The following is a 10,914-nucleotide window of genomic DNA, read 5'->3' on the forward strand; positions in this document are numbered from 1 at the left end:
CCTCCCCAATCCCACCATCTGCTCTCCAGAGAGCAGATCAAATTTTTGGGCTAAGGTACTCTGGCGCCAAGGACTCAGCCCCTCCATGCTACCCCTTTGCCCCCCACCAACTTAGAAATCCAACACCACGACCCAAATGGACTGCAGCCACATAAAACCACAGGGTAAAGTTTATAAAGCTTTATTAAACATTTCAAACAGCTGTGCAACGAACACACCAGAAATAAAAGCTCCAGAATAGCAGTCCAAATGTTCCACAAGTGTGGCCTTGCGGTCCCATTCCCTAGATGGACTGCCTCCAGTTCTGCCCTCTGCCTGGCCCACCTCCCTCCCCCGCCCTGCAGGCGAGAGGAAGATGGATGGTTTAGACTGAAGGACAATCATGCTGATCCCCAGTGGGCAGGGGCCAGGAGACAGTCTCGTTCGCCAACACTTTTACTGAAGCGCAGAAAAAGAAAAAAAGCAAGTGACAGTCACAAAGTCTTCCTGTGTATTCTTCAGAATGTACAGTCTCTAAGTGCAGGACTGGAGAAGCTCCTGGCATGAGGATGATGGCCACTGCTCCCCTCTGTCTTGTCTGAACCACCTCGGAGTCCAGTGAGCTGGTCACTCTGCAATCCCCATGCTAAATAAAAACTGTAGCGGCACCTACTATATAGCTAGCTATTGCTACACCTCAACATCAGAACACGTTCGATAAAGCTTCTTTAAAAGGGATATACACATGTACTTCTACACGTACATATACACACACGCACGCACAGCACACCAAAAAATACCCAAACACCTATAGAGGGGATCATGGCTGTTATGAAATACACAAGAACTCTCCCATTCACTCAGCTGGGGACTGCTAGATCTACGTAAACACATCACACTTCAATCCTGCAGAGCATGCATGGGAGACAGAATGAGGCCCCCTACTCCTCTCGATGGCTGAGAGAGGCAGGAGGAAGGGCAAGGGAAGTGAAGCTGGGCTGCCAAGGAGGTGCCCAGGCCCCTAGGTGAAAGAGCAACACGTATCTGTTACTTCTTTCTTAAAAATGAAGTGAAGAAAATACTGAAGATTTGTAGACAGCGGTCAAGACACATTTCTGTCTAGCCTGCTGGCCAGGGAAGAAGGATGAAAAAGCGAGGCTCTCGGGCGTCAGCAATCTCTTTAAGTTCGAGATAAGTGCAAAAACGAGCCCTGTCTTAGACAGGTGCTCCCCCAAAAAGGAAAGGGATAGAAGTGAAGTTAACAGGAAGCCAGGAGAGGGGCAGAGGAGTCAGTAACTCTGACAAGGGAGGACCCCCTGACAGGGAGGGGTCACAGAGGCGACAATGATACTGGCATATTATTTGCCCGGGTCATGCTAGGGCAGTTGACCAGGATGGGTGCAGACCCCTCGCAGGAATGAGGCAAGGGAGGTGGCCATCCTGCCAGCTGGGGGCCAAGGTGGGGACAGAACACACACAACCACAAGACCACCCACGACTACAGGACTCTACAATAAAAGCACCGGTCAGTGCCATTATTCACATTATAAGGATAAAACATCACAGGCCAAAAAGGCGTTGTCAGGAATGTGGCACCCGCGGGGCTGCGGGATTTGAAACTCCAATGCTTTATGACCTATGTCAATGCCTCCCCTCCCGTCTTCTGCTTCCTTGGAAAGCTAACTGGGCTGGCTGTTAGGTGCCCACAACGCCGGGGTCGTGCGCCGATTCTGGAAGCGGGGAATCGGAGCAGTGGTACAGGAAGCAGTTTCCCCAGCAGCTATAGCAGATGAGGAACAGGGCTGCCAGGAAAACCAAGGCACAAATTGTGCAAGGCTTCCGTTCCAGGAGGAAGCTGAGCAGGTAGAAGCCCATGAACATGGAGTGGCTGAACCACAGGGCGGGGTTGAGGGGCTTGGGGATGAGGAGGACAGGCAGCAGCCACTGGAGGCAATACATGATCTCTGCTGGACAGGGCCTTCGCCAAGGCCACCGGGCACCGCTGCAGGAACCGACCTAATGGGAGCCAGCCGGCGCGGGCGGCTGCCCTCCGCTTTCTTCAACCCTCGCTCTCCAGGAGCTGAGCCGCTGTGCTCTCTGGCTGTCAGCCCGGGATCACCAAGGCAGCAGGGATCCTGAAGAGAAAAGTCAACACAACAGACAGACACAAAACAGACAGACAGACAGACAAAAAAAAAAAAAACAGGAACAATGTATACTTATTTGGGAAAATGGATCATGGTTAACAACAGTAAATGTGAATGCCCTTTCCTCCCTGCCCACCCATTAAAGTCTACTCCTCTCCAAGTCACTCTTTCGGCAAGCTTCCTGGTGTCTCCCCTTCTTGGGGGCTGGACCAGAAGGCTCTACGGCAGGTCCGGCACAGTGGACTGGCTTTGCCTGGGCCCTGCCCAGCAGAGATCATGTATCGCCTCCTGGGGCTGCGGCCCGTCCTCAAGGGGCCCAGACCTCACAATACCGCCCTGTGGTTGCCACCGGAAGGCCATGGGCTTCGTGCTGTGCTCCCGCGGAATAAGAAAAGGATTCTGTATCTAGTATCTCTTCACAGCAGGTGCTCAGTGGAGAGTTAAAGTAGTGAGCGGCGCGCTGCCGGCGGCAGGTCGCCGGGAAAGGATCCTTGCAAGCTCCGGGAACCTGCCACGGCCGCACCACCGAGTATTTTAAGATGGCAGCCTGGGACAAGCTTGCCTTTTTCAAACAGTTTGTCGTCATTTTGCCAAAACCAGCCAACTTCTTCCAAAGTCAATGCCGAAAAAAAAAATCACCCTGCTACTTCGTCCAAACTGACCTCTCTTGGTTCATTTACGCTCTCCATCTGCTACCGGCACTGTACAGAACTTGACCTCTGTGAGTTTTTAATCAAAATTAATTGTCTATCCACATAGGGGCAAATGCCAGTTGGCTCCTGTGCCAGGCATTTTGCTGAAGAGAAGTTCTCTCGAGCAGCGGGACACGGGCACGCCAAGGGCCGCGCTCGAAGACCGCGTTCCCGTCTTTCCGCCGGGCTTTGTATCCGAGCGGCGGCAGCCAACGACCCTCTGGTAGCAGTAGCAAAACCCTGCTCCAAGCTCCAGATGCCCATTGCAACGGGTACCAAGAGCCTCGCTGGCTGAGAAAGGCCTGCTGGGGCCTGGGGGTAGGGGAGCACAGGTTGAAATGACCTGCCTAGCTGAAAACTATCTTTGTGAGCAGACCACCTCTTGGGAAGCTCGTCCCATGCTTTCCGCGCATATAAAGGCGCCAGTCCCTCCCGCATCCATCCCACAGGGTAGAAACCCAGTGACTACCCCCTTTGCGCCTAGGGCTCAATGCCTGGCTACAAACGCCACCGCTGTACATCTAGCAGCCGTAAGAAGCGGGATGAAACGAACTGGGGAAAGGTTCCACGCTAAGAGATTCTCGCAAAGCAGAGGATGTGACTTATATTAAATATTTGAAGAAGGGTGCTGGGTGGGGGGCCTGTGAAGCCAAGGCTTCTAGAAGCGAAACCTGTTTTTGCTCCGTGGGGCAGAGGATCCCTCTCTAAATTAGGTCTCTCCATCCATGCCCAAGGTGCGATCTGGCGCAGCACCGGACATTGGGCTCGAATTCGCAGGCCCGGGCTCCGAGAGAGGTGTTCTGCTACCAAGAGGCGTGCACCCCTACTTTCACCCTATGCGCTAAACTGAGCGTTGCATTTCCCCACTATTTTACATTAAAATTCAAAAGCGGGCACAACGGAATCTTCTGGAAAGGGGCTAAGATGAACTCAGGAGGCGGGGGTCGGTGTGGAAAGAGCAGATGGATTATTTTTTTTCCTCTCCTGACGAATAAGGAGCGCCCCCAGCCACCCCTCCTCACGGACCCTCACCAGAAAGCGCGCATGCGCACTTGGGTGGCGGGCGGATACTTAAGACGCGGCCACCGCGGCTGCGGCAGTGCGCCCAACAGCGGACTCCGAGAGACCAGCGGCCCTCGGAACCAGCAGCACTCGCTCTCAACCACCCACTCACCACTCTCGGAACCATGGCGGCAGTTGCGGCAGCCTCGGCGGAACTGCTCATCATCGGCTGGTACATTTTCCGTGTGCTGCTGCAGGTAAGTGTGCCCGGGTTCTAAGTGGGAGAGGGTCCTGATGCGCACCCCCTGAGCCGGAAAGCCCACGTCGCGATTGCCGCATCCCAACCTGTCCTGATTGCCGCGATCCCTGCCCGCCTAAGTGCCGCGGCCGGCACCGCACGCCCCTGCCCGTCCCCTGCGCCCTCCTCCTCGCGTTAGACCCTTCCCAGTGCGCCCGCCCGGGAACAAAGAGTTCGGGCGCGGCGGGCGCCAGCCGCGGACGATCGCCGAGGCTCTTAGCGACCAAAGTGGTAAGAAAATCCCGCTACATCCAGACTCGACCCCAGGAGGGAGGCGGGGCACTTCTATTTTGCAAAAAGCGACTTTACAGCTCACATAGCGAAATTTTTCCGCCTTAGAAAAACTGCGCACTGCGGTGAAATTTTCCTTTAAAAAAATGTAGCACTTGCGGGGGTGGGACGAAAAATAAGTTAGGAAAAGGCACTTCTCAGAAAAAAAAAAACCCAGCACTTCACAAAAAAGAATACAACAAATTAGAGAAAAAGTAATTCGCGGGAAAAAATGAAATTAGTGAAAATGCGCATTGCAGGAAAAATACATCAGACAAAAGCACTTGGCAGAAAAAATGCGTTAGATAAAAAGCGCATTGCAGAAAAAATTAGACAAAGGAGCTAACAGAAATTACGAATCGATAAAAGCGCTTTTTAAAAAATTACAGGAAAAGGTTCTATTTTGCAGGAAAAACAGAAAAAAGCGCTTCCGAAAAAGGATATTTCGCTTTATTAAAAAAAAAATCAGGGGCAAAGCGTTTTGTGTAAAAAGAAATAAGAAAGCGCTTTGCCTATAAAATCATCTACCCTAAAAGCACCCCTTGCAGGAAGAATTCCCTGCTAAAAGGAATCCTTTGCCAAAGGAATCGCATATTTCCTTCAAGGTGTTCCTGGAATGCTGCATTTACTGGGTAGGATTCGCTTTTCGAAATCCTCCAGGGACACAGCCCATTGCGAGAAGTGAGGTATACCTAAGTTGTGGGTCCAATCAGCTTGCGGCCATGCAGCCTTCAGCACAGTTGGAAAAGCTCCAGCTGCCCTGACTCGTGGACAAGCTGCGCCCGCACCCGCCTCTCCTCATTGGACAGGCGGGCGGGGCAGGGGGCGGGGCGGGGGCGGGCACGGCAGCGCTGCAGACACACTGCGGGTGCCCGCCTCTAAGGGCAGGTCCCGGGTCTCTCTCTCGCCACAGGTGTTCAGGTACTCCCTGCAGAAGCTGGCGTACACTGTGTCGAGAACCGGGCGGCATGTGCTGGGAGAGCGCCGCCACCGGGCCCCCAACTGAGGCTCCAGCCCCCACCCCTGGGCGGCCGTGTCACCAGGTGCTCCTGTGAAATTCCACCAGCATGGGAGCCAATGCCGCACAGGAACGGGGGGTCCCCTCTGCCCTCTCGCCAGAGGAGCACTTGCCAAGGTCAGTGAGGGGCTGGTAGGCCCCCGGAGACGCAGCACCGACAATGACGACAATACCAGATCCCTTCCCCACCCCTTTGCACCCGTCCCACTGCGGGTGGCGTTGAGGGGGGGATGGGGGGAGCAGACCCCTGAGATCTGGCCACAGGCAATGCATTCTGATCTGGACCAAGTCGGGACAGCGCCATCCCAGCCCCGCAGTGAAGGCCATGCCAGCAGGCCCCACCACAGAGATCCAGACAACCACACCAGCCAGCAAAAATGGACATTCCAACATCACCAGCCGAAGCCCTGAATCTCGGTGCAGCAGACAAGGCGACAACTCCGTGCCGTGTGGCGGGACTGGAGGGCAAGGGTGAGGGAGGAGGGTTAAGAAGCTGAGTGGGGCCCTCTCACTGTCCCTTGCCTACAGCACGTGCATTCCAGCCTTTCTGCCTCTGCTCCCTCAATTCCTCTTTCCCCCTCACTCCCACCCAAAAGAAATGTCACTCAATTTGGACCTATTCAACAAGAAAATGAATCCCATCTTTATGAAAACACCTTCTCTGAGCCCCCAGCCCCTCACTGATCTTGCTTTCCCCAGGTCTCACGCAATTGTGGTCAATATTGTGGTAATCGCTAATTGTAATGATTGTATAAGTGTGCATTAGTTGTGTCTCCCCGGCTAGATTGTAAGCTCCTGGAGGACAGGGACCGCCTCTACAAAAAATAAAAAAAGTACCTCCCCCATCTCGCACAGTGTCCCAGGACCCTGCGGGGTGGTGGAGGCGCACCAAAAATTTTGTCTCCTGTGACTTCTTTTGTCGTTTCATCACAAACTTCTAAGACTGGGCTGATGCACCCATTTTGGGGTGAGCACAGTACTTGGGAGAGGGAGGGAAGAGGGGGAGGAAGGGGGAGTGGAAGGAAGGTGGGGAGGAAAGGAGGAGAGGCAGCAAAGTGGGAATAAACTGAGACCATCTCAACCCTTTCCTGAGATAAAGGACCACATCACCTCCACCACCCAAAGAGAAAGGTGGACATCTTCACTTGTGGTCTCAGAATAAGGGACCACTTACCCCTCCCCAAAGAGATGGGTACCTTCATTTTTCCTGGGATAAGAGGCAAATAATCAGTGGAAAAGATGGGAGGAGGGGAGAGATGGGAGGAGAAGAAAGGTGGGAGGAGACCCCAAAATGGGGTACTAGGGACCAAGAGGGTGATAAGGAATTCAGAACAAGAAGTCTTATCTCCAACCTGGATCCCCAAGGAAATGTGCACGGGGCAGGGTGGGCACTGGTTTGGACAATAAGCATGGGATAAAAAGTGTGTGGTACCTCCCCCAACCAGCTCATCCCTCCAGGCCCTATAACCTCTACCAGGACCAGTACAAGGGCATTCTGCCTGGCCCTGCTACTATCCAGGGTCTCCACCCCACCCTCTGGAACCTCTTTCCAGCTCACTCTCCCCACTACTGAGTTCTCTGCTTCTCCTAGCTTTAGCCTCTATATTCTTAAGGGTGCTTACCGGGTCCCTGGCCCCGGGCTCTCCCCTGCCATCATGCTAGGGTGGGCAGGTGGGCTGGCTGCTCTGCTCCCGACTTTTCTCTCCCCTCTCCTCAGTGTGTCCAGGCTCCTCTTACATGGGGTCAGCTGACTGCCTCACCAAATGTCCCTGCCGCCTGTTCAGCCTCGTCTCTGGCTTTATGTATCAATGTCACCACACACCTGTTCCCGGGTCAACATCCAGGGAGTGAGTTGGAGGGCCATAAATCTTTCTGCTATCTCCTCAAATCCCTTAGTCACAGCTGTCACAAACACTTCTGGAGCACAAAGTACCTCGCCCCCTTGAGCCTGATGTTTCCCGTCCCTAAGCCAGCCCCTAGCGTTTCTCAGCCCAACTACCAGCACCTTTGGGGCATCTATACCTTCAGTTCAATGTCAGAGAATTATGGGCGTGGAAGGTATTGGTTCTGGTATTGGCTTTGCCGTCAATCAGCCCAGGGAACCTGGTCAGGTCACTCCTATGCCCTTCCCTTCAGTTCCCGTCTGTAAAAGCACTGCTAAGATCCCAGTGAAACTGACATACTAGAAACATTCTGCCATCAAAGTGGCCATCAGGACTCAAACAGGACTGGGGTCGGGCTGTGTGATGAGACTCCATCTTCCTCAGGCTGGGTGCTTCCAGCCCCTACCACAGCCTGAAGGGCGGCGGTGGGGAGGCAGGTCTCCTCTTGCCCCAGGGTGACTCAGCAGCAGGCAATGCCCACTCCCTTCTGAAGTCCACATCCTGGCAGGCCTCAAGACGGAGTTTCCGTGGTTTTCCACACTAAACCCAGAGAGCCATGAACATATTTCAACATGTGTTCTCAATGAAGGTTGCCCCTCCCCTCAGAGCCTTCAAGGGGTATGCCCACAACCCCACTGCCCCAGATGCTCTAACCTCAGCCCAGTTATAAGGTAGCTGGGTTCGGGGAGACAGGCCACAGCAGCATGGAAGTGTCTGGCTGCTGTCAACACAGGTGGTCCCCCTTAGCCTCCGGTGCCCCACTTTAAAAGGTAGGAGGCTGTTGGCAGTCCCTGGGCTCTCCAGATGATCTTGGCAAAACCCAAGTGCGGGGCTTCCTCCATCCATCCATCAGCAGGGCTCTGAGTGTGGCATGGTGAGATGACAGACTTCCAGCCAAGGGCTGTCCTGGTGGGCTGCACCTGCATGGGTCACTTGAATGTGCAACATCCACTCCCCACTCTTGCCTCCATCCAAACCCTCATGTTATGGCAGGAAACAACTCACCAGAGAAGACAGAAGGAATGTATTCACTTTCCATTCCTATGCAATGCTTAGAAGTCTGGTCTAAACACACCTTGTTTATAAAATTTTTTTCCAGAAGAGATACCATTAAAATATTTTATTCTGACAGAGAGCAATTGGAGGAATTGAAAATGACTACAGTTTTATTGCAAAGCCCTTAGTCCACAGGCCCCTCAAAGGCTCCCCTTCACCTAAATTGTCTCTACCATACCCATGAGACTTTGCTCCCACAAGGCCTAGGATAGAGCAGATGAGTTGTGAGAAGGTTGGAATGGCTCTGTGGGACTCCAGCAACAGGCGAGACTCTTGGCACCAATGACCCCAAAAGATGTTAGTTTCTTAGCCTAACCAGTTGAGGTTAAACCCTGGGTTGGGGGTTAGGTACCATGTCAGAGATGTGACACTGTTACCTCTACCTGTGGAATATTTGGATTGTGACTGAAGGACAAGTTTCTGGAGCTTCAGCTGCAGGACAGTAATAGCTTATTACATGTGGGATGGATGAGGGAGCAAGTTTGCCGTGAGCCATTTGCTAGACATCTATTTTCAAACTTGTATCTACTCAGGAGCTAGTACCCTAAAGCGAGATTCTGAATTTACAGTTAGTTTTACCCCCAGAGATTTAAACATGCACACACATACAAAACGTTAGTCTAACAACAGTCTCTTTTTCCCTGGTGACCTGTGATTTCCTCTATATGCCCCAGAGACATGCATGTCACCATCTTCCCTGGTTATGATCTTGCTCACCCTCCCCTCCTCCCCTTCTCCCTCCCACAAGGCCCATTCCCCAGCAGGATCCAGATTCCTGAGCATTCTCAGAATGGGAAGTCAGAGAGGCAGGCAACACATGGTCCTTGGTATATCACACAGTGACAGGCTTGAAATGGAATGCATATGTTTCAAAGATAAGAGAACAACAACAAAAAAGACAGCCAAACCCAGACTTTCAGATTCCGCTTCGAAACAACATATTACAGATAAAAGGTTAAACTGTTTTTAGCAGCAATTCTAACAAGACCAATTTCAGATATGGAATTGATCTGGTCACTGGAAAGCAACCAGGGCTCCACAATCTTTCAGCAGCTTTTCTTGACATTAATTACTCTCTGACAAATAAATAAACAAGACCTAACACCTGGCATTTGTATTAGCACTTAAGTTGGAACTTTTTTTTTTTTTTTTTTTTTTGGTCCTGGCTTTGGTGTTGCCGTCCAGAAGGTTGAGGGGATGGTTGTATCATGTCAGGCAGGGTACACAGAAGCTGTCCCCAACACACCAGTTCCCTGAAAGGGATAAAACACGATCCAAACCTATAAACAGAAAGACCATTTCTTTCCTAGGACAGACCCCAATCTGACCCAACATTTAGCGTTTAAAAGAGACACGGAAGCCTGAAGGAAATTCAAGGGTTGGAAGAGGGAAAGTAAAAGCAACTGTCTCCCATCCCCCATTCCTCTTTCCAGGCCATTAGTGTGCCAGGCATTCCATTCCTTCAGCTGCCCTTGAGGGCCACTCCCCACATATATTGGAGGAAAGGGAATGGGTATTCAGACTCGATGTAAAATTAGAGATAAAGAAGCTGCGACCCAAAGCAGAGCGTCAACCTATCATCCCAGACAGCAAGGAGGGGCGAGAGGCCCTTTTCTCTCCCCAAGTCCCTCTTGATTAATTAAAAAAACAAAAAAGCAACTTAAGTCGTGAGGATAGAGTGACAGGCTTCTCGGAAGCTGGGCCCCTGCCATGGGTCCCGGGGCCGAAGAGGTGGTCGCACCCTCCAGCTCCGCGCTCCCCAGCTCTGCCTGCCCCATCCTGGGAGCAGACAGGCGAGCGCTGACCTTGGAGGCCAGAAAGAGAACTCATGAGTCCGGTGACCCGCCCTAGGGCCGGGAAGGGACCCCCAAGGCCCAGGCTGGGGCCAAACAGGACAATCACGTGACACCGGACGGGGGGGGCCCCCAGGGCGCGCGGAAGGAAAACCCCAGAGAGGGACAGACGACGCCTAAGGTGACCCCGAAGGGACAACATGGCGGCGCGGCCACATTGAGGGCCTCTCATCCCGCCCCCAGGAGGCCGACGCCACGGTACCTGTGAGCCCTGCCATGGCGCCGCCGACACCACCGTCGCCTTCGCTGCCGCAGCCTGCTTCCACCTCAGCTCGCCACAGACGCCGCAGGAAGCCAGGGAGACGCCCCCTTGGCCTTCTAGTCCAGCCGGCCGAGGACCCCTACTAGGATCGGGCTGCCTACGGCAGACGCCTGACCACACGACCTAAAGTGGGGCCGCTGTCGCCCGATACTCCCCTAACATTTGCCACAGAAGACCATTTTAAGACATTCTGCGACCGTGTGAAGAACTCTGAGGCCTCTGAAGTCCCAAGCCTGAAGAATTCTTGATCAGGCACATCTTGGGCAGCCCTGAATTACGCCCCACCCCCCACCTTGGTCTCTTTATGCATATGCAGCAGATTGTGAGCTTTACACTTTGAGAGCGGAGGGGGCGTACCCTAGTCTCTGTAGGTGAGCGTCAGTCCGTTCTCCGTGACCCTTGTTGGTGACCCGTGTACTCTGGGAAAATCTTTTCGTGGCTCAAAGTCGGCCTC

General features: G+C 53.1%; 2 protein-coding genes across 3 annotated transcripts; one reads left to right on the forward strand and one right to left on the reverse strand.

Annotated features, from left to right (window-relative positions):
• Nucleotides 1-165: 165 nt before the first annotated feature.
• BLCAP (BLCAP apoptosis inducing factor) lies at nucleotides 166-10,551 on the reverse strand. The gene is made up of 2 exons (XM_006202559.3): nucleotides 10,401-10,551; nucleotides 166-2,114 (listed from the first exon to the last, which is right to left on the reverse strand). The coding sequence occupies exon 2, from the start codon at nucleotides 1,936-1,938 to the stop codon at nucleotides 1,675-1,677; it is 264 nt and encodes an 87-aa protein (XP_006202621.1). The 5' UTR covers nucleotides 1,939-2,114; nucleotides 10,401-10,551; the 3' UTR covers nucleotides 166-1,674.
• NNAT (neuronatin) lies at nucleotides 3,617-6,301 on the forward strand. 2 transcript variants are annotated; one of them, XM_006202557.4, is made up of 3 exons: nucleotides 3,617-4,077; nucleotides 4,994-5,074; nucleotides 5,302-6,301. In XM_006202557.4, exons 1-3 carry the CDS (start codon nucleotides 4,006-4,008, stop codon nucleotides 5,392-5,394), a joined length of 246 nt encoding a protein of 81 aa, XP_006202619.1. In that variant the 5' UTR covers nucleotides 3,617-4,005; the 3' UTR covers nucleotides 5,395-6,301. The 2 variants fall into 2 exon arrangements, with proteins under 2 accessions (XP_006202619.1, XP_006202620.1); XM_006202558.4 differs by lacking the exon at nucleotides 4,994-5,074.
• Nucleotides 10,552-10,914: the final 363 nt, after the last annotated feature.

Source organism: Vicugna pacos, chromosome 19, assembly GCF_048564905.1.
Source record: "Vicugna pacos chromosome 19, VicPac4, whole genome shotgun sequence".
Classification (NCBI taxonomy): Eukaryota; Metazoa; Chordata; class Mammalia; order Artiodactyla; family Camelidae; genus Vicugna; species Vicugna pacos.

Coding starts and splice junctions, on each gene's coding strand:
- NNAT (XM_006202557.4), top strand. CDS start 4,006: ATGGCGGCAGTTGCGGCAGCCTCGGCGGAACTGCTCATCATCGGCTGG. Junction 4,078..4,993: donor TTTTCCGTGTGCTGCTGCAG/GTAAGTGTGCCC, acceptor ATTTCCTTCAAG/GTGTTCCTGGAATGCTGCAT. Junction 5,075..5,301: donor AGCCCATTGCGAGAAGTGAG/GTATACCTAAGT, acceptor CTCTCGCCACAG/GTGTTCAGGTACTCCCTGCA.
- BLCAP (XM_006202559.3), bottom strand. CDS start 1,938: ATGTATTGCCTCCAGTGGCTGCTGCCTGTCCTCCTCATCCCCAAGCCC.